Below are 27,778 nucleotides of genomic sequence, written 5' to 3'. Positions count from 1 at the left end.
AAGGTCCTGGAGGCTGCCAGAGACAAGCACCGCAGAGGAAGAGACTGTGGTAAGTGTGTGTGTGTGTGTGTGTGTGTTTATGTGTGTTTATGTGTGTGTGTGTGTCATAATGTAAGTCTATATAGTGTGTGCTGTGTATATAGTGTGTGCTGTGTATATAGTCTATATAGTGTGTGCTGTGTATATAGTGTGTGCTGTGTATATAGTCTATATAGTGTGTGCTGTGTATATAGTGTGTGCTGTGTATATAGTCTATATAGTGTGTGCTGTGTATATAGTGTGTGCTGTGTATATAGTGTGTGCTGTGTATATAGTGTGTGCTGTGTATATAGTCTATATAGTGTGTGCTGTGTATATAGTGTGTGCTGTGTATATAGTCTATATAGTGTGTGCTGTGTATATAGTGTGTGCTGTGTATATAGTGTGTGCTGTGTATATAGTCTATATAGTGTGTGCTGTGTATATAGTGTGTGCTGTGTATATAGTCTATATAGTGTGTGCTGTGTATATAGTGTGTGCTGTGTATATAGTGTGTGCTGTGTATATAGTGTGTGCTGTGTATATAGTGTGTGCTGTGTATATAGTGTGTGCTGTGTATATAGTCTATATAGTGTGTGCTGTGTATATAGTGTGTGCTGTGTATATAGTCTATATAGTGTGTGCTGTGTATATAGTGTGTGCTGTGTATATAGTGTGTGCTGTGTATATAGTCTATATAGTGTGTGCTGTGTATATAGTGTGTGCTGTGTATATAGTCTATATAGTGTGTGCTGTGTATATAGTGTGTGCTGTGTATATAGTGTGTGCTGTGTATATAGTGTGTGCTGTATATATAGTCTATATAGTGTGTGCTGTGTATATAGTGTATATAGTGTGTGCTGTGTATATAGTCTATATAGTGTGTGCTGTGTATATAGTGTGTGCTGTGTATATAGTGTGTGCTGTGTATATAGTGTGTGCTGTATATATAGTGTGTGCTGTGTATATAGTGTGTGCTGTGTATATAGTCTATATAGTGTGTGTGGTGTATATAGTGTGTGCTGTGTATATAGTGTGTGCTGTGTATATAGTGTGTGCTGTGTATATAGTCTATATAGTGTGTGCTGTGTATATAGTCTATATAGTGTGTGCTGTGTATATAGTGTGTGCTGTGTATATAGTCTATATAGTGTGTGCTGTGTATATAGTGTGTGCTGTGTATATAGTGTGTGCTGTGTATATAGTGTGTGCTGTGTATATAGTCTATATAGTGTGTGCTGTGTATATAGTGTGTGCTGTGTATATAGTCTATATAGTGTGTGCTGTTTATATAGTGTGTGCTGTGTATATAGTGTGTGCTGTGTATATAGTGTGTGCTGTATATATAGTGTGTGCTGTGTATATAGTGTGTGCTGTGTATATAGTCTATATAGTGTGCGGTATATATAGTGTGTGCTGTGTATATAGTGTGTGCTGTGTATATAGTCTATATAGTGTGTGCTGTGTATATAGTCTATATAGTGTGTGCTGTGTATATAGTGTGTGCTGTGTATATAGTCTATATAGTGTGTGCTGTGTGTGCTGTGTATATAGTGTGTGCTGTGTATATAGTGTGTGCTGTGTATATAGTGTGTGCTGTGTATATAGTCTATATAGTGTGTGCTGTGTATATAGTGTGTGCTGTGTATATAGTCTATATAGTGTGTGCTGTGTATATAGTGTGTGCTGTGTATATAGTGTGTGCTGTGTATATAGTCTATATAGTGTGTGCTGTGTATATAGCGTGTGCTGTGTATATAGTCTATATAGTGTGTGCTGTGTATATAGTGTGTGCTGTGTATATAGTGTGTGCTGTGTATATAGTCTATATAGTGTGTGCTGTGTATATAGTGTGTGCTGTGTATATAGTCTATATTGTGTGTGCTGTGTATATAGTGTGTGCTGTGTATATAGTCTATATAGTGTGTGCTGTGTATATAGTCTATATAGTGTGTGCTGTGTATATAGTGTGTGCTGTGTATATAGTCTATATTGTGTGTGCTGTGTATATAGTGTGTGCTGTGTATATAGTGTGTGCTGTGTATATAGTCTATATAGTGTGTGCTGTGTATATAGTGTGTGCTGTGTATATAGTGTGTGCTGTGTATATAGTGTGTGCTGTGTATATAGTCTATATAGTGTGTGCGGTGTATATAGTGTGTGCTGTGTATATAGTGTGTGCTGTGTATATAGTGTGTGCTGTGTATATAGTCTATATAGTGTGTGCTGTGTATATAGTGTGTGCTGTGTATATAGTGTGTGCTGTGTATATAGTCTATATAGTGTGTGCTGTGTATATAGTGTGTGCTGTGTATATAGTGTGTGCTGTGTATATAGTCTATATAGTGTGTGCTGTGTATATAGTGTGTGCTGTGTATATAGTCTATATAGTGTGTGCTGTGTATATAGTGTGTGCTGTGTATATAGTCTATATAGTGTGTGCTGTGTATATAGTGTGTGCTGTGTATATAGTCTATATAGTGTGTGCTGTGTATATAGTGTCTGCTGTGTATATAGTCTATATAGTGTGTGCTGTGTATATAGTGTGTGCTGTGTATATAGTGTGTGCTGTGTATATAGTCTATATAGTGTGTGCTGTGTATATAGTGTGTGCTGTGTATATAGTCTATATAGTGTGTGCTGTGTATATAGTGTGTGCTGTGTATATAGTGTGTGCTGTGTATATAGTCTATATAGTGTGTGCTGTGTATATAGTGTGTGCTGTGTATATAGTGTGTGCTGTGTATATAGTGTGTGCTGTGTATATAGTCTATATAGTGTGTGCTGTGTATATAGTGTGTGCTGTGTATATAGTGTGTGCTGTGTATATAGTCTATATAGTGTGTGCTGTGTATATAGTGTGTGCTGTGTATATAGTCTATATTGTGTGTGCTGTGTATATAGTGTGTGCTGTGTATATAGTCTATATAGTGTGTGCTGTGTATATAGTCTATATAGTGTGTGCTGTGTATATAGTGTGTGCTGTGTATATAGTCTATATTGTGTGTGCTGTGTATATAGTGTGTGCTGTGTATATAGTGTGTGCTGTGTATATAGTCTATATAGTGTGTGCTGTGTATATAGTGTGTGCTGTGTATATAGTGTGTGCTGTGTATATAGTGTGTGCTGTGTATATAGTGTGTGCTGTGTATATAGTGTGTGCTGTGTATATAGTCTATATAGTGTGTGCGGTGTATATAGTGTGTGCTGTGTATATAGTGTGTGCTGTGTATATAGTGTGTGCTGTGTATATAGTGTGTGCTGTGTATATAGTGTGTGCTGTGTATATAGTGTGTGCTGTGTATATAGTCTATATAGTGTGTGCTGTGTATATAGTGTGTGCTGTGTATATAGTGTGTGCTGTGTATATAGTCTATATAGTGTGTGCTGTGTATATAGTGTGTGCTGTGTATATAGTCTATATAGTGTGTGCTGTGTATATAGTGTGTGCTGTGTATATAGTCTATATAGTGTGTGCTGTGTATATAGTGTGTGCTGTGTATATAGTGTCTGCTGTGTATATAGTCTATATAGTGTGTGCTGTGTATATAGTGTGTGCTGTGTTTATAGTGTCTATAATGTAAGTCTATATAGTGTGTGCGTGTAGTGTGTGTGGTTTGAATATATAGTGTGTGGTGTTAGTGTGAATTGTATATAGGGTTTTTAATCTCACATTTTTTGTGTGCAAAATAATTTCCCACCCATAGAGCCCTCTGCAGTAAGTCAGATGCTCAGAACCCCCCCTGCAGTATAATCTCCCCCATAGAGCCCTCAGTAGTTATTATACTGCAGGGGGGGGTCAGAGCGTTCGATTGACTGTTGAGGGTTCTATAGGGGAATAACTCCTTCCCCCCCAGAGCCATAAGGGCGGATTTACACAAACGTGTAATACGTCCGTGCAACGTGCGTGCTTTTTACGCGTGTCGTACGGACCTATGTAAGTCTATGGGGCAGTGCAGACCGTCAGTGATTTTTGCGCAGCGCGTGTCCGCTGCGTAAAACTCACGACACGTCCTATATTTCTGCGTTTTTTGTGCATCACGCACCCATTGAAGTCAATGGGTGCGTGAAAATCACGCATGCCACACGGAGGCACCTCCGTGGGACGTGCGTGATTTGCTCAACAGCAGTAAAACTATGATTGCAAACAGAAAAGCACAAGGTGCTACAAACATACAGAGTGTCATAATGATGGCGGCTGCGCGAAAGGCACGCAGCCGCGCATCATATGGTGATGACACACGAAGCTGTTAAGTGTCTTTTGCGCGCGCAAAACGCACACGCTCGTGTAAATCCGCCCTAAGTGTCAGACGCTTAGACCCTCCCATAGGGCACTCAGCAGTCAGTCAGATGCACTGGGGAGGGGTGTCTGACTGCTTAAAGGGTAACTAACGAAACTTTTAAAAAAAAATTACATGTCATAGTGACATGTCAAATGTTCTAATCGGTGGGGGTCCGGGCACTAAGACCCCACCAATCGCTGAAACAAAGTGGCAGAAGCGATCAGGTGAGTGAGGAGCCACTTTGTTTCTGATCGTCTTTCCTTTGATAGCCGAGCATGCGGTCTATGGGCACAACAGAAAGTCTATGAGTCCGTACACCACGACGAGGAAAGACAATCAGAAATGAAGTGGAACAGCGCTCATCCGAGCACTCCTGCTGCTTTGTTTTAGTGATCGGTGGTGGTCTCAATGCTGGGACCCCCATCGATCAAAACTTCTGACATATCACTCTCACTATGACACGCCAAATGTTTTTTAAAAGTTTAGTTACCTCTTGGGGACTGAATTTATTGGTTTGAGTTAATGTATGGGCCTGGGTCTTAATTTGCTTAGGGGTCTGGGGTATAAGACAATTTATGGTGTTTATGTCTGAATTTTTATGTTGCTATAGATGCTGAAAATGGCTACAGAATCAAGGGGAAAAGATTTCTCATCAGGAAACTCTGCAGTCATCAGGAGAAGTCGCCATAGCGGTCTGTGTCAGATGGAGAAGAAAAGAGAACGACCCATCAGTGAAGACATCTCCTGTGAGTCATTGCATTTATAGATCTGTCACCTCTCCTGACATGTCAGTTATCGGAAATCCTTGTATTCCACATAAAGTCTTTGTGTACCCAGGACTAATAGACAAATGCGTGTTACCATTCCCCTTGTCAGGAGGATGTGTCCCTACACAGTGTGATACTGTCAGCGATGGTTGGAGACTGTCAGTATGTAGGGACATAGCCCTTTGACATGGGGAATCGTAGCACTCATTTGTCAATGCTCACACAGAAAGGTGGTGTTTAATATAGACATGACGTGGCAGGGCGGTGGTGGACAAGGGGGCCCAAGCTTGAGGAACAGCCCAGGGCCCATGGTTTACTTAATCCGCCACTGCTTTCAGTCCCCCGTTCTCCCTATCAATGCCAGCGATCACACATGTATCCCCTGTCCTGTGGAGAGGGGATACTGGTCTTTTGCTCTATTTTGCGCCTTCAGGACCAGACACCGTTGAGCCATTTTTAGCACGTGTTAGTTAAATGGCTATAACTTTTTTATTTGTTGGGCTAACGACGTGATTTTTGCGACGTTTTTTTCCGTAGACCATGCAGGTTTCATTTTTTATCGTTTTTATACACACCTTTTTTGCTAATTTAGAATTTTTATTCATAAAGTTTGAAAATAATAGTAAAAAAATAAGCTTTTTTACATTTCAGCTTTTTTTTGGTAATAACATAGTTTTACCCTAAAATAGACCTTTTATTTGTGATCGTCATTGTCTACCGTAAATTTTTATATATTACATGTCTATATTAGGGTAATTGGGTCAGCGCTAGCGTTACAACAATGATTGTATTTATTATTTAAATTTTATTTGCACTTTACTTTATTATTTTTTTATTACTATGGTCTGTTCCTCAAAGGTCAAAGAAGACCTTTGGGGAACTTTATATATATTTTTTCTTTCTTTACACCATGTTTTTCCACTGTAACTGGAGCTGCACAGCAGCCCCAGTTACAGGGGAAATCAGCCCTCTCATAGTGCGATTGTCACTAATAGGGCTGTGCTGGGTCTAGTAAAACCCAGCAGCAGCCTACCACTAACGGCACCCGGCGATCTTGTGACCAGTCACATGATCACCCGGAGGAAAATAGAGACTGTGCCGCTGCTGCTGTCTTTATTTCTGTACACAGCGCGCATTCAGCGCTGTGTACAAGTGATAAGAGAAGACAGAAGCAGCGAAAGCTGCTTCTATCTTCTCCTCAGGGTCCCCGGCAGTCACTGACAGCCGGAGACCTGACATCCAGCTGCCCGATCGCATGGGCAGCAAGTTAAAACTCGAGCCGTAGAAAGTCTATGGCTCGGGTTTTAAGGACCTTGACCGCTAGCCGTAAATACACAGCCAGCAGTCGGGAACCAGTTAATGTTCAGTGGCGTCCCGCTGTAGCAGCCATAGCGGCTGCTAGCGGAGCCTCCGGCCATGGTGGGGGCCCATGCTGGCAGGCGACACGGGTCCCCTCATGCCGCGGGCCCCGTAGCAGCCGCTACTGCTGCTACAGCGGTAGTTACGCCACTGCCCGCCACGTCTGGCGCAAACTGCGGCACCTTCTGTCATCCGCCATAGCTGGCGGAAGACCTGCTGCACCCACCTCCTTCGGTACCAGAGCAGCGGCCACTGTCTGGACTATTCAGGTACCCTAGTGCGAGACTTTGTATTGCTGGGGTGCTCTGTTGCTTGACCAGCTGCCTCCCCGCTACGGCGGTGCGGCCTAGTGGGTCCACATACCCACAGCCTGTGACGCACTGCACTACAGGAATATTATTAGTATTACTCTAGACACCAGGGATGTTATTAATAACCAATTGCACTCCAGGAATTTTATTAGTATAACACCAGACACCAAGGATGTTATTAATAACCCACTACACTACAGGAATATTATTAGTATAACACTAGACAGCAGTTATGTTATTAATAATAATCCACTACTCTCCAGGAATATTATTAGTATAACACTCGACACCAGGGATTTATTAATAAACCACTCCACTCCAGGAATAATATTAGTATAACACTAGACACCAGGGGTGTTTGTAATAAACCACTACTCTCCAGGAATATTATTAGTATTATACTAGACACCAGGGATGTTATTAATATTCCACTACTCTCCAGGAGTATTATTAGTATTACACTAGACACCAGGTATGTTATTATTAACCCACTAGACTCCATGAATATTATGAGTATTACACTAGACACCAGGAATGTTATTAATAAATCACTACACTCCAGGAATATTATTATTATTACACTAGACAGCAGGAATGTTATTAATAATAATTCGCTACACTCCAGGAATATTATTAGTATAACACACTAGACACCAGGGATGGTATTAATAACCCACTAGACTCCTGGAATATATTATTAGTATTACACTAGACACCAGTGATGTTATTAATAATCCACTACACTCCAGGAATATTATTTTTATTATTATTACACTAGGGATGGAATTAATAACCCACTACACTCTAGGAATATTATTAGTATAACGCTGGACACCAGGGATGTTAATAATTACTCACTACACTCCACGTATATATTATTACTATTACACTAGATGTTATTAGTAATACTCTAGACACCAGGAATATTATTAGTATTACACTATACACCAGGGGCGTTATTAACAAACCACTACCCTCCATGAATATTATTAGTATACTACTAGACACCAGGGATGTTACCAATAACCCACTACACTCCACATATATTATTAATATTACACTAGACACCAGGAATGTTATTAATAAATCACTACACTCCAGGAATATTATTATTATTACACTAGACAGCAGGAATGTTATTAATAATAATTCGCTACACTCCAGGAATATTATTAGTATAACACTAGACACCAGGGATGGTATTAATAACCCACTAGACTCCTGGAATATATTATTAGTATTACACTAGACACCAGTGATGTTATTAATAATCCACTACACTCCAGGAATATTATTTTTATTATTATTACACTAGGGATGGAATTAATAACCCACTACACTCTAGGAATATTATTAGTATAACACTAGACACCAGGGATGTTATTAATAACGCACTACACTCCAGTAATATTATGAGTATAACACTAGACACCGGGTATGTTATTAATAATCCATTACAGTCCAGGAATATTATTAGTATAACACTAGACACCAGGGATGTTATTAATAACCCACTACACTCCAAGAATATTATTAGTATATTAATAGAATCAGGGATGTTACTAATAACCCACTAAACTCCATGAATATTATTAATATTACACTAGACACCAGGGATATTATTAGTATTACACTAGACACCAGGGATATTATTAATAACCCACTACACTCCAGGAATATTATTAGTATTACACTAGACATCAGGAATATTATTAGTGTAGCGTCAATGGCTGTGGGCCGTTGGATTTACTCACCTCCCGACGCCCGCAGCCATGGATCCGTGAGCGCTGGTCTCCATCTCCTGCCTAGGAGACGCCGGCGCTCACTTCCGCTCCAGTCTGCTGTGTCCCGTTGTGCACACAAAGGAAATCATCATCATCAACTGCCATGATTTCCTGGTCTATAAGAAGGCTCCAGGCCTAATGAACCTTGCCTGAGCATTGTTCGTTTTCCCAGTCTGTCTTGCAAATGGTCCCTTAGTGTTTCCCGTTCCAGTTGTTTCCCGTGCCTTGTTACCTGTTCCTGTATCCCGTGCTGTTCTTGTTCCTGTGCCAACTAGTGTCGGAGTCGTGTCACGTCCTGTGTTATCTTCCACGTCCTGTGTCATCTGCCACGTCATGAGGAATCTGCCACGTCCTGTGTCATCTGCCACGTCCAGAGGAATCCGCCACTTCCTGTGTCATCTGCCACGTCCGGAGGAATCTGCCACGTCCTGTGTCATCTGCCACGTCCGGAGAAATCCGCCATGTCCTGTGTCATCTGCCACGTCTGGAGGAATTTGCCATGTTTGGCGCAACCTGCGGCACCTGTGTCATCTGCCAGGTCTGGTGTTACCTGCTGTGGCCTTCTCCATCTGTACCAGAGCTGCGGCCACTGTCTGGATTACCCAGGTACCAATCTGTGGGACATTGAATTCCTCGGGTCTCCTGTTGTTTGGCCAGCTGCCTTTCCGCTACGGCGGTACGGCCTAGTGGGTCCACTGACTCGCCTTGTGACAGTTTGCTCAGACCATGGACCCCGCTGGTCAACCTGAGACCTTGATGACACAAGCCATGCTGGTCGAGATGGAGGATCTCCAGTCACGACAAGACCAACTCCTCCTGTCGGTGAACGCCATCGGCTGCTTGTTCCTACCACAGTCGTCACCGCACCCATTCCTGCTGTTCCTCCTGCTACACCTCCTGTCTGTACTGGTACCGATCCCCTGTGCTTTCTGCTGCTACCTCCACGCTATATGGAGACCTGAGGTCCTGCAGGGGATTTTTGAATCAATGCCTGATCCACTTCTCTTCGGATGACGTCAGGATCGCCTTCATCATCTCTCCTTACTGGCAAAGCCCTGGCATGGGCTAATCCACTGTGGGAACATCAGGGACCAGAGACCCGTAATTTTCAGTGCTTCTTACAGACCTTACACTCGATCTTTGAGGAACCTGGGAGTGTTTCTTTGGCTGCAGCATCCTTGCTGACCCTACACCAGGGAGACCTCTCCGTGGGAGAGTATGCCATTCAGTTCCGTATCCTGGCTGCTGAATTGACCTGGAACAACGAGGCTTTCGTGGCCACATTCTGGCAGGGACTGTCTTCAGGGATTCGCAATCTGCCATCTACCCTGGACGATCTTATCCTACTCGCCTCCCGGGTCGACATGAGGGTCCGGGAGCGTTCCCAAGAGGTTCTCCGGGAAAGAGAACTTCCTAGGCTGGATTCCACTTTCCAGCAATCCTCCTCAGTCGTCCCACCAGAGGGTCCTTTGCAGAGTAACTATGTCAAATTGTCTAGGAGACCCCATTGCCTAGGATTGGTTGGAGAGACCACCCTAGGTGGAACGGTACCTAATAAAGCATTCTATTCCAAGTTGACTATTCCTGTGACCCTAGTATCCGGCGAGAGGACGCAACAAGTTTCTGCCTATCTTGACTCTGCTTCTGCTGCAAACTTCATCCAGAAAAAGCTAGTGGATCATCTTCAGTTCCCCTAGAGACGGCTTTGGCTATTGCCTCAGTTAATGGACTGCCTCTGCCTGATCCCATCGTTTCTAAAACCAAGCCGTTGAAGCTCCAGGTTGGAGTCCTTCATTTTGAACTAATTTCTTTCCTTGTTTTGCCCAAGGCCATCAATCCTGTTCTGCTGGGCCTGCCTTGGCTTCGACTACATGCCCTAGTCCTGGACTTGAATTCTGGAGAGGTTCTCCAATGGCGCTCCAAGTGCCTTGGTCGTTGTCTGTTGCAGATCCATCCTGTCAAGCCTCCTCTGCCTCAATCATTGGCAGGACTGCTTCCCCAGTTTGCTCAGAATGCAGATTTTTTTCAGCAAAAGGGAGGCTGAGACGTTGCCTCCACATTGGACTTATGACTTCCCCATTGAACTGGTTCCTAATGCCTCTCTCCCCCGCGGTCGAGTATATCCTCTCTCCTTGCCAGAGTCTCTATCCATGTCAGCCTATATCAAGGAGAATCTGGAAAGGGGTTTCATACGAAAGTCTTCCACCCCGGCCGGGGCTGGATTCTTCTTCGTTAAAAAGAAGGACGGATCCCTTCGACCCTGCATTGACTACCGTGGTCTCAACCAGATCACGGTCAAGAACAAATATTCGTTGCCACTTATATCTGAGCTGTTTGATCGCATACGGGGAGCCCAAATTTTTTCTAAGCTAGACCTACGGGGTGTTTATAATCTAGTCCGGATTCGCCGGGGTGATGAATGGAAGACGGCATTTAACACCCGGGACGGGCACTACAAATACCTATAGATGCCCTTCGGACTATGTAACGCTTCTGCAGTGTTTCAGGAGTTTGTTAATGATATCTTCCGAGATCTCCTCTATGTCTGTGTTGTTGTTTATCTCTATGATATTTTAATTTTTTTCCCAGATCCGACGACTCATCGGAGGCTTGTCCGTCAGGTTTTGCTACGATTAAGGGAGAATCATTTATACGCAAGCTGGAGAAGTGCATCTTTGAGAAGAGTTCTCTGCCCTTCCTCGGCTACATCATCTCGGATCAAGGTCTCAAGATGGATCCTGAGAAAGTGAAGGCTGTCCTGGAGTGGCCACGTCCTCAAGGCTTAAGGGCTATACAGGGGTTCCTAGTATTCGCCAATTTCTACCTGCAGTTTATTCCAAACTAATCATCTTTGACGGCTCCCATCTCTACCCTTACCAAAAAGGGAGTGAACGCCAAGGTGTGGACTCCAGAGACAGAGTCCGCATTGATTAGCCTCAAGAGAGCCTTCACTTCAGCTGCGATCATCCTGACGTATCTCGGCAGTTCTCACTGGAAGTGGACGCTTCATCTGTTGGTGCAGGTGCACTTCTGTTCCAGAGGAGCTCCAAAGTAAAGGCAGTAGTATGTGGCTACTATTCTAGACTTTTTTCTTCTGCTGAGCGCAATTACTCTTTTGGAGATCGGGAGCTACTGGCCATCAAATTGGCTCTGGAGGAGTGGAGACATCTTCTAGAGGGCGCTGCTCACCCCATCCTGATCTTCACCGATCACAAGAACTTTACCTACCTTCAGTCTGCTCAACGACTGAATCCCCGTCAAGCCAGGGGATGTTACTAATAACCCACTACTCTCCAGGAATATTATTAGTATAAGACTAGACACCAGGGATGTTAATAATAACCCACTACACTCCACGTATATTATTAATATTACACTAGACACCAGGGATGTTATTAGTATAACTCTAGACACCAGGAATATTATTATTATTATTACACTAGACACCAGGGATGTTATTAGTATTACACTAGACACCAGGTATATTATTAATAACCCACTACACTCCAGGAATATTATTAGTACTACACTAGACACCATGAATATTATTATTAATCTGCTACACTCCAGGAATATTATTAGTATAACACTAAACACCAGGGGTGTTATTAATAATCAATATTCTCCATGAATATTATTAGTTTATTACTAGATACCAGGGATGTTAATAATAACCCACTACACTCCAGGTATATTATTAGTATTACACTAGACAACAGGGATGTTATTTATATTCAACTACATTCCAGGGATGTTATTAATATTACACTAGACACCAGGGATGTTATTAGTATTACACTAGACACCAGGAATAATATTATTATTATTATTATTACACTAGACACCGGGTAATGTTATTAGTATCATACTAGACACCAGGGATATTATTTATAACCCACTACACTCCAGGAATATTATTAGTACTACACTAGACACCAGGGATGTTATTATTAATCCGCTATACTCCAGGAATATTACTAGTATTACACTAGACACCAGGGAGGTTATTAATAGCCCACGGCACTCCAGGAATATTATTAGCATTACAATAGACAGCAAGAATGTTATTAATAACCTACTATGCTCGCGGAATATTATTAGTATTACACTAGACACCAGGGATGTTATTAATAACGCCCTACTCTCCAGGAATATTCTGAGTATAACACTAGACACCAGGGATGTTATTAATAATCCACTTCACTCCAGGAATATTATTAGTATAACACTAGATACCAGGGATGTTATTAATAACCCACAACACTCCTGGAATATTATTAGTATTACACTAGACACTAGGAATATAATTAGTATTAAACTAGACACCAGGGATGTTATTAATAACCCACTAGACTCCTGGGATATTATTAGTATTACACTAAACAGCATGGATGTTGTTAATAATAATTCACTACACTCCAGGAATATTATTAGTATAACACTAGACACCAGGGATGGTATTAATAACCCACTAGACTCCTGGAATATTATTAGTATTACACTAGACACCAGGGATGTTATTAATAACCCACTACACTCCAGGGATGTTATTAGTATTACTCTAGACACCAGGAATATTATTAGTATTACACTATACACCAGGAATATTATTTTTATTATTATTATTATTACATTAGACACCAGCGATGTTATTAGTATTACACTAGACAGCAGGGATATTATTAATAACTCACTAAACTCCAGGAATATTATTAGTACTACACTAGACACCAGGGATGTTATTATTAATCCGCTACACTCCAGAAATATTATTAGTATAACACTAGACACCAGGGATGTTATTAATAATAATCCACTACACTCCAGGAATATTATTAGTATAACACTAGACACCAGGGATGTTATTAATAATAATCCACTACACTCCAGAAATATTATTAGCATTACATTAGACACTAGGGATGTTATTAATAATAATCCACTACACTCCAGGAATATTATTAGTATAACACTAGACACCAGGGATGTTATTAATAACTGATTAAATTCAAGAAATATAATTAGTATAACACTAGACACGAGGGATGTTATTAATAACCCACTACACTCCAGGAATATTATTAGTATTACACTAGGAACCAGGTATATTATTAATAACCCACTAGACTCCAGGAATATTATTAATATTACATTAGACGCCAGGGATGTTATCAATAACCAATTATTTATTTAGTTACTTATGTATCGCTAGTGGGGCTGACAATCTAAATACCCTATCTGTATATTTTTGGAGTATAGAAGGAAACCAGAATATCCCAACGTAAACACTGGGAGAATTGCGCTTAGGATATAAAGGGATTATCCAGCCGCTTAAAACTCATGGCCTATTTTTAGGATAGCTGATTGGTCGAGGTCCAACTCCCGGGACAACCGCCAATCAGCTGTTTTCAAGGATGTGCAGCGCTCGTACGAGCGGTGCTTCGCATTTACTTCTTCTTGCTTACTGTGAATCGTCGACATGGAAGTAGCGGTGATTCACAGGTTTTGCAGACTTCTCCCATTCACTTTAAAGGGAGAAAAGGCTTCAACACCTGTGAAGTGCTGATTTTTACATGCCTATGATTTACAGTGAGCAAGTAGAAATAAAGGGGAAGCAGCGCTAGTACGAGCGCTGCACCCCTTGAAAATAGCTGATCAGAGTTGGTCCCGGGAGTCATACCCCGACCGATCATCTAATGATGGCCTATCCAGAGGGATGGTCCCATAATAGCCAATGTTCCAATAATTGGAATTCTGAAAACACAAGGCCCTATAGGTATCATATCAGCACTATACACCCACCTTTTTACCTCTAAACTAGATTCGAAGCTAATATCCATAGAAGCAGCTTAGAGGGCAATTATTTCATCTTTGTCTAAAGAGGAATGGGAGGAAGCACTGGAATCACGTATGGATGTATCTTCCTCGGTAAACAACCGATTAACCCAACTGTATATACCACATCAGTGCTATCTGACTCCTGTTAGCCTTCATCGGATGGGACATCTCTCTCATTCGGAATGCCAAAGATGTCATACACCGAATGCAAATTTTTTAATCTAATTTCGGATTGTCCATTTATTAGTTCTTTTTGGAGGGTGTGATCACATCCTTCATAGCTAAAAAAAATTCTCGGGATGTCCCTGTTACTCCAGCGGTTTGCCTACTGGGACTGCTGCAAGAGGAGTAATGGCCCAGTCATACAAGAATATTCTTGTGAGAAACGCTATTTTTAGCAAGAATGGATATAGCCATCTGATGGATGGAGGATAGATCTCCGACGATGACACAATGGAAGTCCGTGGTAAATAACATTATTCCGTATGAGAGAGTAGTCTTATCAAAATAGGAAATGTCCTTGGAAGTTTGATAAAATCTGGTATCTATGGGTCTCATCTTGCTTAACTCTTAGTTCTGTGACTTCGATTTGCTCTTCTATTGCTGGACTATGTTTTAGCGGTATATGGATGATACTTAAAATGCCGCTTTTACCTTGCATGTCATGTTAGTATGAAAAGATTCTGCACTCGTGTTGCTTATATGGGTGTAACTATTGGATTTTATATATCTTGTAATATTTTACTTGTGCTCGTGTTCAAGCTATGTGTTCAAAAAAATGAGTTAAAAAAAATACATATGTTACTATTAGACTACTAGATATTGAGGATTGCATTGATAACCTAATAAGCAACAGATACTTTAATTCAATACACGAAACAAATGACTGTCCCACATCTCTTAGTAATAGAACATGCTAAACTAGAAATCATATAAACCCTATAATTCTATTTTGAGGTTTATTGTATCGGAAAGAAGGGACTAAGTTGTAACATTTTGGTCCAAAAATGTATATTATTTTCTTACACAATTGTAAATATTATTCATTATTCATATATATATGTATGTACATACTGTATCCATTTATATTGATATCTCTTTTATAATTCTTTTTGTTTATTTTCTATTCTTTATGTCTAGCCTAAAGCCCAGGAGGTAAGTAAAGAGGAGTTGGATTAAACCAGTGTGGTTCATTCTACAGTATATATAATTTGTATTCCCTAGTGAAGTTCGCAAATATGACATCCGAAGCAGAGACATTTTATCCATAAGCTACATAGTGCAGCTGCACAGCCTCCTTCCCCCCACTGCAGGACAAGTATTCCCAGCTTTCTCACTGCTCTACAAACTACTCCTCCCCACAGGATCACAGCCATAGCATTGTAGAGGGTGTAGTGCTGTGCTCCGCATCCCTACATGTACCCATGCCCCTGCGACAAATCAAAATGGAGACTCTCTGTATCCTTCAACTTCACAGATCAGCACAGCAATGTTGAGTATCAGTGGCGGGCGCTATGTGGGGGTTCATCAACAAGCCCAAGGGCAGGCATCTGTGGCTGAGAAATGGCATTGAGGCATCTAAGTCACCTATTGGGCATCTCTAGATGGAAAACATTCTTAAAACGACCCTCCAGTCCACCCCCCCCCCCCCCCAAAAAATGAACTAACGATTGAATAATTATACAGTATTTTACCTACCTAGTGTACGTCGTTTCCTTTCTCCTTGCTCTGTTTCCTCGTTCTGGTCCCCAATATCCTGAATCCAAGATGGCCGCCGCTGTCTAAGACTTGCATATGGAAAGTTGTATACAAGTCTGAGACACACCCCGTCCTCCACTGCCCTCTCATGGACCAGCGCTGCCCGTTACCTTGCAGGGGTTCTAGCTAGAGCATTGTCAGTTAAGGGGCAGATTTTGGGACGCTTGTTATTGTAGCATTTGTCGCTGCGTTTTTCACGCCGTTTTTCGCCCGCAGCCTTTGAAGCTGATGCAAGGACCGTGGGAAAAAAACAGTGAAAAATACTCGGAAACGAGAAACGCAAGTTTTTTTTCTACCTCCCATTGATATTATATTATATATATTCTGCCTCCCACCAGCCTGCGGCTGCCCCAGGTACGGCATGTCACATGAGATGGGCTTCTCTTGATAGTTCTCGTCTCTTCCCGATACCGCTGCTGTATTCAATACTGGGATATTAATATGGAGGGATTAGTGTTAGCCAAAAATGTACATATCACTCCTCTGGCTGACACCAAGCCCTAGCAGTCGTAATGAAAAGGTGTCAGTCAGACACCTCCATTACTAACGCTGTTATAAAGTAAAATTAAAAAAAACTTTATTGAAATATAGACTCCCTCAATACAGCCCCCTATGACCATTTTATTTGTAATAAATGAATCCCACGATGATCCAACGTAGTCCAACAAAACCCAGAACCTGTAAAAAAAAAAACAACACAAAAAAACCAATAAAAGACATTCTGTAAAATAGTTAAATCTATACGGGAATATTATTCTGGACTAGACGCAAAGAATATTACACTAGATACCAGGGAGGTTATTAATAACCCACTACACTCCAACAATATTATTAGTATTACACTAGACACCAGGGATGTTATTAATAACCCACTACACTCCAGGAATATTATTATTATTACACCAGACACCAGGGATGTTATTAATAACCCACTACACTCCAGGAATATTATTAGTATTACACTAGACACCAGGGATGTTATTAATAACCCACTAGACTCCAGGGATATTATTAGTATTACACTAGACACCAGGGATGTTATTAATAACCCACTACACTCCAGGGATATTATTAGTATTACACTAGACACCAGGGATGTTATTAATAACCCACTACACTCCAACAATATTATTATTATTACACTAGACACCAGGGATGTTATTAATAATAACCAGCTACACTCCAGGAATATTGTTAGTACTACACTATACAGCAGGGATGTTATTAATCACCCACTACACTCCAGGAATATTATTAGTATTACACTATACAGCAGGGATGTTATTAATAACCCACTACACTCCAGGAATATTATTAGTATTACACTAGACACCAGGGATGTTATTAATAACCCACTACACTCCAGGGATATTAATAGTATTACACTAGACACCAGGGATGTTATTAATAACCCACTACACTCCAGGAATATTGTTAGTATTACACTAGACACCAGGGATGTTATTAATAACCCACTACACTCCAGGAATATTATTAGTATTACACTAGACACAAGGGATGTTATTAATAACCAGCTACACTCCAGGAATATTATTAGTATTACACTATACAGCAGGGATGTTATTAATCACCCACTACACTCCAGGAATATTATTAGTATTACACTATACAGCAGGGATGTTATTAATCACCCACTACACTCCAGGAATATTGTTAGTATTACACTATACAGCAGGGATGTTATTAATCACCCACTACACTCCAGGAATATTATTAGTATAACACTTTACAGCAGGGATGTTATTAATAGCCCACTACACTCCAGGGATATTATTAGTATTACACTAGACACCAGGGATTTTATTAATCACCCACTACACTCCAGGAATATTATTAGTATTACACTAGACACCAGGGATGTTATTAATAACCCACTACACTCCAGGAATATTATTATTATTACATCAGACACCAGGGATGTTATTAATAACCCACTACACACCAGGAATATTATTATTATTACACCAGACACCAGGGATGTTATTAATAACCCACTACACTCCAAGAATATTATTAGTATTACATTAGACACCAGGGATGTTATTAACCCCTTAGTGACCACCAATACGCCTTTTTACGTTGGTTACTAAGGGGCCTTAGGCTAGGCTGACGCCTTTTCACGTGAGCCTAGTCTAAGTCCTGCACGGGTCTCCCGTGCAGGCTGGAGCCGGGGCTCAGCTGTCTGATGACAGCTGGGCTCCTGCTCCAACGCCTGCGATTGAAGTTTACTACGATCGCGGACGTTTAACCCGTTAAATGCCGCCGTCAATAGCGACCGCAACATTTAACTTTGTTTACAGAGGGAGTGAGCTCCCTCGGGCATCCATCGGCGGCACGCGAATGCATTCGCGGGTCTCCGATGGGGTGTCATGGCAGCCGGGGGCTTGATAAAAGCCCCCAGGTCTGCCCTGTACATAAGCGTGTTAGGACGCGCCGGAGGCACGTCCTAACAGATTGCCTGTCAGATTTACACTGACAGGCAATAATGCTTTGGTATACGAAGTATACCAAAGCATTATAGCAGCGATCTGAAGATCGCACAGTAAAGTCCCCTAGTGGGACTAAAAAAAATTAAAATAAATGTGAAATAAAGATTATTAATAAAAGTGTAAAAGTGTAAAAATAAAATAAAAGTACACATATGTGGTATCGCCGCGACCGCAATGACTCCATCAATAAAGTTAATATGTAATTTAAATCGCAAGGTGAACACCGTAAAAAAAACACAAAAAACAATGGCGAAATTGCAATTTTTTTCCATTGCCCCCCAAAAAAGTCATAATAAAAATGAATCAATAAGTCCCATACACCCCAAAACAGTACCAATCAAAACTATGTCTCGTCCCACAGAAAACAAGCCCAAAAAATCACTACATTGATGGAAAAATAAATAAGTTACGGCTCTTGGAAAGCGACGATGCAAAAGCAAATAATTTTAGTTCAAAAGTGTTTTTATTATGCAAAAGTCGTAAAACATAAAAAACCTCTACATATGTGGTATCGCCGTAATCGTACCGACCCATAGAATAAAGGTAACATGTTAATTACGCCGCACAGTGAACGGCATCAATTTAAAAACGCATAGAACAATGGGGGAATTTCAGGTTTTTTTTTATAATCCCCCCCAAAAAAGTTAATAAAAGTTAATAAAAAAATTATATGTACCCAAAAATGGTGCTATTAAAAAGTACAACTAATCCCACTAAAAACAAGTCCTCATACAGCTATGTAGACGAAATAATAAAAAAGTTATAGCTCTTTGAATGCGACTATAGAAAAACGAATAAAATAGCTTGGTCATTAGGGCCTAAAATGGGCTGGTCACTAAGGGGTTAATAATCCACTACTCTCCAGGAATATTATTATTATTACACCAGACAACAGGGATGTTATTAATAACCCACTACACACCAGGAATATTATTAGTATTACACTAGACACCAGGGATGTTATTAATAACCAACTACACTCCATGAATAATATTAGTATTACACTAGACACCAGGTATATTACCGTATTAATATCCCACTACACTCCAAGAATATTATTAATATTACACTAAACACCAGGGATTTTAAAAAAAATTCGTTAAAAAATATATGTTACTATTAGGCTACTAGATAAAGAGGATTGCATTGACAACCTAATAAGCAATAGATACTTTACTTTAGTATACGAGACAAATGACTGTCCCATATCTCTTAGTAATAGAACATGCTAAACTAGAATGTAATGACGGGGTAGGGAGACAGACAGGTGAGCCCTAATCTACCCGCCACTTAGTCCCTGCCTACTGGCACGGCCTGTCCTAGGCGACGGCATACAACTGGGTGACGGTCCTTATGCTCAATATGTGTATGACAGACAAACAGACAAGGCTACACAGAAGCTAAGGGAAATGGAGCAGTTGCCCACGGCAACACCGTGAGCAACAGGAGTAGTGAACGAGCCGAGTCAAACCAGGAGTGTACGAGGTACCAAACGCAGAGCAGGAGCGTAGTAAGTAAAGCCAGGGTCAAAATGAAGCAAGGTCAATAATTATAGCAGGAGCAGCAGAGCCAGGAAACAGGAAAGAATCACAGGCAAAGACAAACAGGAAATGAAGGTATAAGACCGAGGGCGGGAGCTAGAACCGTCTGGCTCGGCTGTGATAGGTTCTCCCACTCCTGAGCCTACCAGCCTGAGTGGTAGCAGATCGAGTCACTCTATCAGACATAGGAGCAGGTGCAGACTGATTAACCACGGGCGTCGACACAGAAGCTGTGTCTGGCAGATCCTTTACAGTACTCCCCCTTTTATGAGGGGCCACTGGACCCTTCCTAGGTGGACTTGGCTTATTGGGCAGCGAAGATGGAACCTTCTGAGCAATACCCCTGCGTGAACATCCCAGGCGGGTACCCAAGTCCTCTCCTCAGGACTGTATCCTCTCCAATGGACCAGGTACTGGAGGGAGCCTTGGACCATCCTGCTGTCCACAATCTTGGCCGCCTCGAATTATACCCCTCCAGGGGTGAGAACAGGGACCGGAGGTTTCCTCGAGGTAGCCAAGGACGGGGAGCAGCGTTTCAGGAGGGAAGCATGAAAAACGTTGTGTATTTGAAAAGATGGGGGTAACTCCAGTCAGAAGGAGACAGGGTTAAGGACCTCAATGACCTTGTACGGCCCTATATACTGGGGAGCTAATTTTTTGGACGGGACGTTAAGGCGCAAATTTTTTGAAGACAGCCATACCAGATCCCCGACCACAAACAAGGGGTTAGCAGAACGTCTTCTATCTGCCTGAGTCTTTTGTATGCTCTGGGACGCCTCTAGGTTCTTCTGAACCTGGGCCCAGACTGTGCACAGTTCCCGATAAACGACATCTACCTCGGAATTGTTGGAACCACCAGGTAAAACGGAAGAGAACCGTGGATTAAACCCAAAATTACAGAAAAAGGGGGAGACCCCTGACGAGTTACTGACCCGGTTATTAAGGGAAAATTCGGCGAGGGAAATTAAGGAGACCCAATCATATTGACAGTTAGAGATAAAACACCTTAAATATTGTTCTAGAGACTGATTAGTCCTCTCGGTTTGGCCATTAGTTTCAGGATGGAAGGCCGAGGAGAAGGACAGATCAATCTCCAACTTTTTACAGAAAGCTCTCCAAAACAATGAAACAAATTGTACCCCTCTGTCAGAAACAATATTGACAGGAACCCCATGGAGGCGCAGGATGTGTTTGACAAACAAGGTAGCTAACGTCTTAGCATTGGGAAGTTTCTTGAGGGGCACAAAGTGGCACATCTTACTGAAGCGGTATACTACAACCCACACCACCGACTTGCCTTGAGATGGAGGCAGATCGGTGATAAAATCCATGGAGATATGGGTCCAAGGTCTCTGGGGAATGGGCAAAGAACATAGTAAGCCTGCTGGTCGGGACCTGTGAGTCTTGGACCTAGCACAAATTTCACAAGCGGCGACGGCGTACAACTGGGCGACGGTCCCTACGCTCAATATGTGTACGACAGACAAACAAACAAGGGTACACAGAAGCTAAGGGAAATGGGGCAGTTGCCCACTGCAACACCGTAAGCAACAGGAGTAGTGAACGAGCCGAGTCAAACCAGGAGTGTACGAGGAACCAAACGCAGAGCAGGAGCGTAGTCAGTAAAGCCAGGGTCAAAATGAAGCAAGGTCAATAATAATAGCAGGAGCAGCAGAGCCAGGAAACAGGAAAGAATCACAGGCAAAGACAAGCAGGAAATGAAGGTATAAATAGACCGAGGGCGGGAGCTAGAACCATCTGGCCAGGCTGTGATAGGTTCTCCCACTCCTGGGCCTACCAGCCTGAGTGGTAGCAGATCGAGTCACTCTATCAGACCTAGGTGCAGACTGATTAACCACGGGCGTCGACACAGAAGCTGTGTCTGGCAGATCCTTTACATAGAAACCATATAAATCCTATCATTATATTTTGAGGTTTATTGTATCGGAAAGAAGGGACTAAGTTGTAAAATTTTAGTCCAAAAAATTATATTATTTTTCTACACAATTGTAAATATTATTCATATATATATATATATATATATATATATATATATATATATACATTATATATATATATATATATATATATATATATATATATATGTGTACATACTGTATCCATTTATATCTCTTTTATAATTCTTTTTGTTTATTTTCTATTCTTTATGTCTAGCCTCAAGCCCGGGGGGTAAGTAAAGTGTTACATTAAACCAGTGTGGTTCATTCTATATATAATGTGTATTCCCTAATGAAGTTCGCAAATATGACATCCGAAGCAGAGACATTTTATCCATAAGATACATAGTGCAGCTGCACAGCCCCCTTCCCCCCACTGCAGGACAAGTATTCCCATCTTTCTCACTGCTCTACAAACTACTCCTCCCCACAGGATCACAGCCATAGCACTGTAGAGGGTGTAGTCTTGTGCTCCGCATCTCTACATGTACCCATGCCCCTGCGACAAATCAAAATGGAGACTCTCTGTATCCTGCAACTTCACAGATCAGCACAGCAATGTTGAGTATCAGTGGCGGGCGCTATGTGGGGGTTCATAAACAAGCCCAAGGGCATCTAGGGATGGCATTCTGGAGGCATCTGGGGCTCAGAAACGGCATTGGGACATTTTGGTCACCTATTGGGCATCTCTAGATGGAAAACATTCTTAAAACGACCTTCCGGTCCACTCCCCCCCCAAAAAAATATGAACTAACGATTACAAAATGATACTGTATTTAACTTACCTAGTGTCCATCGTTTCCTTTCTCCTTGCTCTGTTGCCTCGTTCTGGTCCCCACTATCCTGAATCCAAGATGGCCACCGCTGTCTCAGACTTGCATATGAAAAGTTGTATACAAGTCTGAGACACGCCCCGTCCTCCACTGCCCTCTCATGGACCAGCGCTGCACGTTACCTTGCAGGGGTTCCAGCTAGAGCATTGACAGTTAAGGGGCAGATTTTGGGATGCTTGTTTTTGTAGCATTTGTCGTTGCGTTTTTCGCCCGCGGCCATTGAAACTGATGCAAGGACAGCGGGCAAAAAACGCAGTGAAAAATGCTCGGAAACTAGAAACGCAAGTTTTTTTTCTACCTCCCATTGATATTATATTATATATATTCTGCCTCCCACCAGCCTGCGGCTGCCCCAGGTACGGCATGTCACATGAGATGGGCTTCTCTTGATAGTTCTCGTCTCTTCCCGATACCGCTGCTGTGTTCAATACTGGGATATTAACATGGAGGGATTAGTGTTAGCCAAAAATGTACATATCACTCCTCTGGCTGACACCAAGCCCTAGCAGTAGTAATGAAAAGGTGTCAGTCAGACACCTCCATTACTAACGCTGTTATAAAGTAAAATTAAAAAAAACTTTATTGAAATATAGACTCCCTCAATACAGCCCCCTATGACCATTTTATTTGTAATAAATGAATCCCACGATGATCCAACGTAGTCCAACAAAACCCAGAACCTGTAAAAAATAAATAAAAGACATTCTGTAAGATAGTTAAATATATATGGAAATATTATTCTGGACTAGACACAAAGAATATTACACTAGATACCAGGGAGGTTATTAATAACCCACTACACTCCAGGTATATTATTAATAATCCACTACATTCCAGGAATATTATTAGTATTACACTATACAGCAGGGATGTTATTAATATCCCACTACACTCCAGGAATATTATTAGTATTACACTAGACACCAGGGAGGTTATTAATAACCCACTACACTCCAGGTATATTATTACTATAACACTAGACACCAGTGATGTTATTAATATCCCACTACACTCCAGGAATATTATTAGTATTACACTAGACACCAGGGATGTTATTAATAACCCAGTACATTCCAGGAATATTATTAGTATAACACTAGACACCAGGGATGTTATTAATAATCCACTACACTCCAGGAATATTATTAGTATTACACCAGACACCAGGGATGTTATTAATAATCCACTACACTCCAGGAATATTATTAGTATAACACTAGACACCAGGGATGTTATTAATAATCCACTACACTCCAGGAATATTATTAGTATTACATTAGACACCAGGGATGTTATTAACAACCCACTACACTCCAGGAATATTATTAGTATAACACTAGACACCAGGGATGTTATTAATAATCCACTACACTCCAGGAATATTATTAGTATTACATTAGACACCAGGGATGTTATTAATAATCCACTACACTCCAGGAATATTATTAGCATTACATTAGACACCAGGGATGTTATTAATAATCCACTACACTCCAGGAATATTATTAGTATTACACTAGACACCAGTGATGTTATTAATATCCCACTACACTCCAGGAATATTATTAGTATTACACTAGACACCAGGGATGTTATTAATAACCCACTACATTCCAGGAATATTATTAGTATAACACTAGACACCAGGGATGTTATTAATAATCCACTACACTCCAGGAATATTATTAGTATTACACTAGACACCAGGGATGTTATTAATAACCCAGTACATTCCAGGAATATTATTAGTATAACACTAGACACCAGGGATGTTATTAATAATCCACTACACTCCAGGAATATTATTAGTATTACACCAGACACCAGGGATGTTATTAATAATCCACTACACTCCAGGAATATTATTAGTATAACACTAGACACCAGGGATGTTATTAATAATCCACTACACTCCAGGAATATTATTAGTATTACATTAGACACCAGGGATGTTATTAACAACCCACTACACTCCAGGAATATTATTAGTATAACACTAGACACCAGGGATGTTATTAATAATCCACTACACTCCAGGAATATTATTAGTATTACATTAGACACCAGGGATGTTATTAATAATCCACTACACTCCAGGAATATTATTAGCATTACATTAGACACCAGGGATGTTATTAATAATCCACTACACTCCAGGAATATTATTAGTATTACACTAGACACCAGTGATGTTATTAATATCCCACTACACTCCAGAAATATTATTAGTATTACACTAGACACCAGGGATGTTATTAATAACCCACTACATTCCAGGAATATTATTAGTATTACACTAGACACCAGGGATGTTATTAATAATCCACTACACTCCAGGAATATTATTAGTATTACACTAGACACCAGGGATGTTATTAATAATCCACTACACTCCAGGAATATTATTAGTATTACATTAGACACCAGGGATGTTATTAACAACCCACTACACTCCAGGAATATTATTAGTATAACACTAGACACCAGGGATGTTATTAATAATCCACTACACTCCAGGAATATTATTAGCATTACATTAGACACCAGGGATGTTATTAATAATCCACTACACTGCAGGAATATTATTAGTATTACACTAGACACCAGGGATGTTATTAATAATCCACTACAATCCAGGAATATTATTAGTATTACACTAGACACCAGGGATGTTATTAATAATCCACTACACTGCAGGAATATTATTAGTATTACACTAGACACCAGGTATGTTTTTAATAACCCACTACACTTTACGATTATTATTGTCAGGGTAAACTTCCTTTTCCCTCTTATTTCACACCGAATAACCACCTCCGTAAATTGGAAACTGAGTGCATGCATGGATGAAATATACCAGGCAGACAAGTTGGTACACATCCTCCCTCAGTGAAGCAGGAAGGACAACTAACTTTTTATTGAACAAAGAGTTACAAAGAATATTCTCTGTAAGAAGGTGGGATGTGCTTAAGCCCCATTGGCTCTGATCAGCTGTAAGATCATCTGTAAGATCATCTGTACACTCCTCTTGTGTCCAGGGGTGGTGTCTTCCATAGGCGTGTTCCTCATACAGACTCCGTTGTTCCATAGATTCAATCTCTTTGTGTAATATACTGATATATATATATATATATATATATATATATATATATGTAAGGATAATATTTTTGCAAACAATATACATGGTAATGATCCCTGACAGTCCCCCCTAAAAATATTATTACTCTATCCCTGAGTCTTGCCTAGCAACCTACTACTGACCACTCGAACCAGGCGGGTAGGGGTTTTGGATTTCTTCACCAGATTGAGACGAGCTACTCCTTATGAGTAACCCCCCTTTGTACCTGAACTTCCAAGGTTTCGGAGTGATCCTAACTTTCCCTATTCTCCTCAGGATACAGGATGGTTGTCTTTAGAGGGACTGTCGGTGTCACCTCGTCTATTTGTGTAAACATAGTGGGCACAGTTGAGGTGGGCCCTAGTTTGTCGGCTAACCCTTGTTAAGCATCTCGGGTATAATCTACAAACCGCTTCTGGTTGTAATATATATATATAATTAATCCAGTCTACATTTTTATTAACGGTAATAATTGTCGCACTGTCACTTACTGTCCTAATGGGACTTTTACCCCTGCAGATATAACAGGTCGTGGGCAGCATCTTCCCCAAACCTAAAGACACCCGAGTAACATAACCTCCGGGCTCTCATTACTGCCATGTACTTCTTACATATGAGTGACAACAACCAGTGGCATTCACCTCACACCTTTACATTTTCTTCAAAATTGTTTTATGCCGTTTCTGGATTTTTATGATTTTTTTTTTTGAAAAATATCTTACCTTAATTTAAAAAAAAATAACTGTGGTACAAGATTCAGGAAAAATAGCATCAAAGGCCATAGACTAATAGGAAGTAGAGAAGGAGGGTCTGTGGGGAGGTAAGGGGATAGGATTAGATCTCTGCCAATATCCATGCCCTAAGAGGTCTGCTCTATTTGTCTACTTTAAGAAAATTTACTTAAGGTGCATGATGGTAGGACCGCATGAGCCCTAGGCTCCTGTAAGCAGGAGCCTGAGAGGTGGACCATGGTGATTTGGGTAAACATACTTTTATGTTTGTCAAGCAAAGAATAAATTGGACAGTGGGCCTACTGTGACTCGTTAACCCATGGGTCCCCATATACCCTGGTGCTGCCCCCCATACAACATGTGCTTTTTCTACTAGAGGGGCTGGCAAAGTGTAGAAATGCTTTGTTTTTCATTGTTAACGTCTCGAGGAAACATAGGTGGTCCATGAAAGCCCTTGTAAAGGCACTCGGTCTAGATTGTCACAATGGGTATTATAGCCATAAGGACAAGACCCTATTAAAATGTCCCTGCCCATCAAGCAAGATGCTTTCGTTACAGAATACTGGTAATAATTTTATGAGCTTCTGCTTTAGTATGAAATTGTTTAATCAAAATTAATTTTCTCAATTTTTTGTCAAAGGACATAATTGAATTTGAGATGCAACCTGAAGATCATTCCCAGGGTCCAGCCCAACGTCAGTAGGGTACATTCAGCCTTCTTGTGCAATTGACCAGTCCACAAGGTTTCGCACCGTTTACTCCATCTGGTGGGCCCAAGCTGTGACTTCATAAGGGCGCTCATGAGGTTTAGCTGTGGACAACCTCTTCTGATGTTGATAGAATGTTTTGAAGTTAATTTTTAAATAGAACTTCCAACGCCCCCGTGACCTCAAATGCTACCCATGACCTCCAAACTGCATATTTAGACCAAGACAAAGCATCAATGGACCCCAACCACATTAAGAGGTT

At 41.0% G+C, this 27,778-nt stretch overlaps 1 protein-coding gene across 1 annotated transcript in view; it reads left to right on the top strand.

The window, feature by feature from the left end:
* The window catches only part of LOC142665540 (uncharacterized), a 79,630-nt gene extending 52,118 nt beyond the window's left edge, over positions 1-27,512 (top strand). Inside the window, exons 6-10 of the mRNA XM_075845247.1 lie at positions 4,912-5,047; positions 11,112-11,143; positions 15,501-15,515; positions 22,345-22,359; positions 27,450-27,512. Of these exons, the coding sequence (XP_075701362.1) occupies positions 4,912-5,047; positions 11,112-11,143; positions 15,501-15,515; positions 22,345-22,359; positions 27,450-27,512 (261 nt within the window). The remainder of the gene's footprint in view (positions 1-4,911; positions 5,048-11,111; positions 11,144-15,500; positions 15,516-22,344; positions 22,360-27,449) is intronic.
* Positions 27,513-27,778: the final 266 nt, after the last annotated feature.

This window comes from Rhinoderma darwinii, chromosome 13, assembly GCF_050947455.1.
Source record: "Rhinoderma darwinii isolate aRhiDar2 chromosome 13, aRhiDar2.hap1, whole genome shotgun sequence".
Classification (NCBI taxonomy): Eukaryota; Metazoa; Chordata; class Amphibia; order Anura; family Rhinodermatidae; genus Rhinoderma; species Rhinoderma darwinii.
The sequence above is the reverse complement of the archived record's forward strand: the minus strand, read 5'-3'. Positions and strand labels throughout refer to the sequence as shown.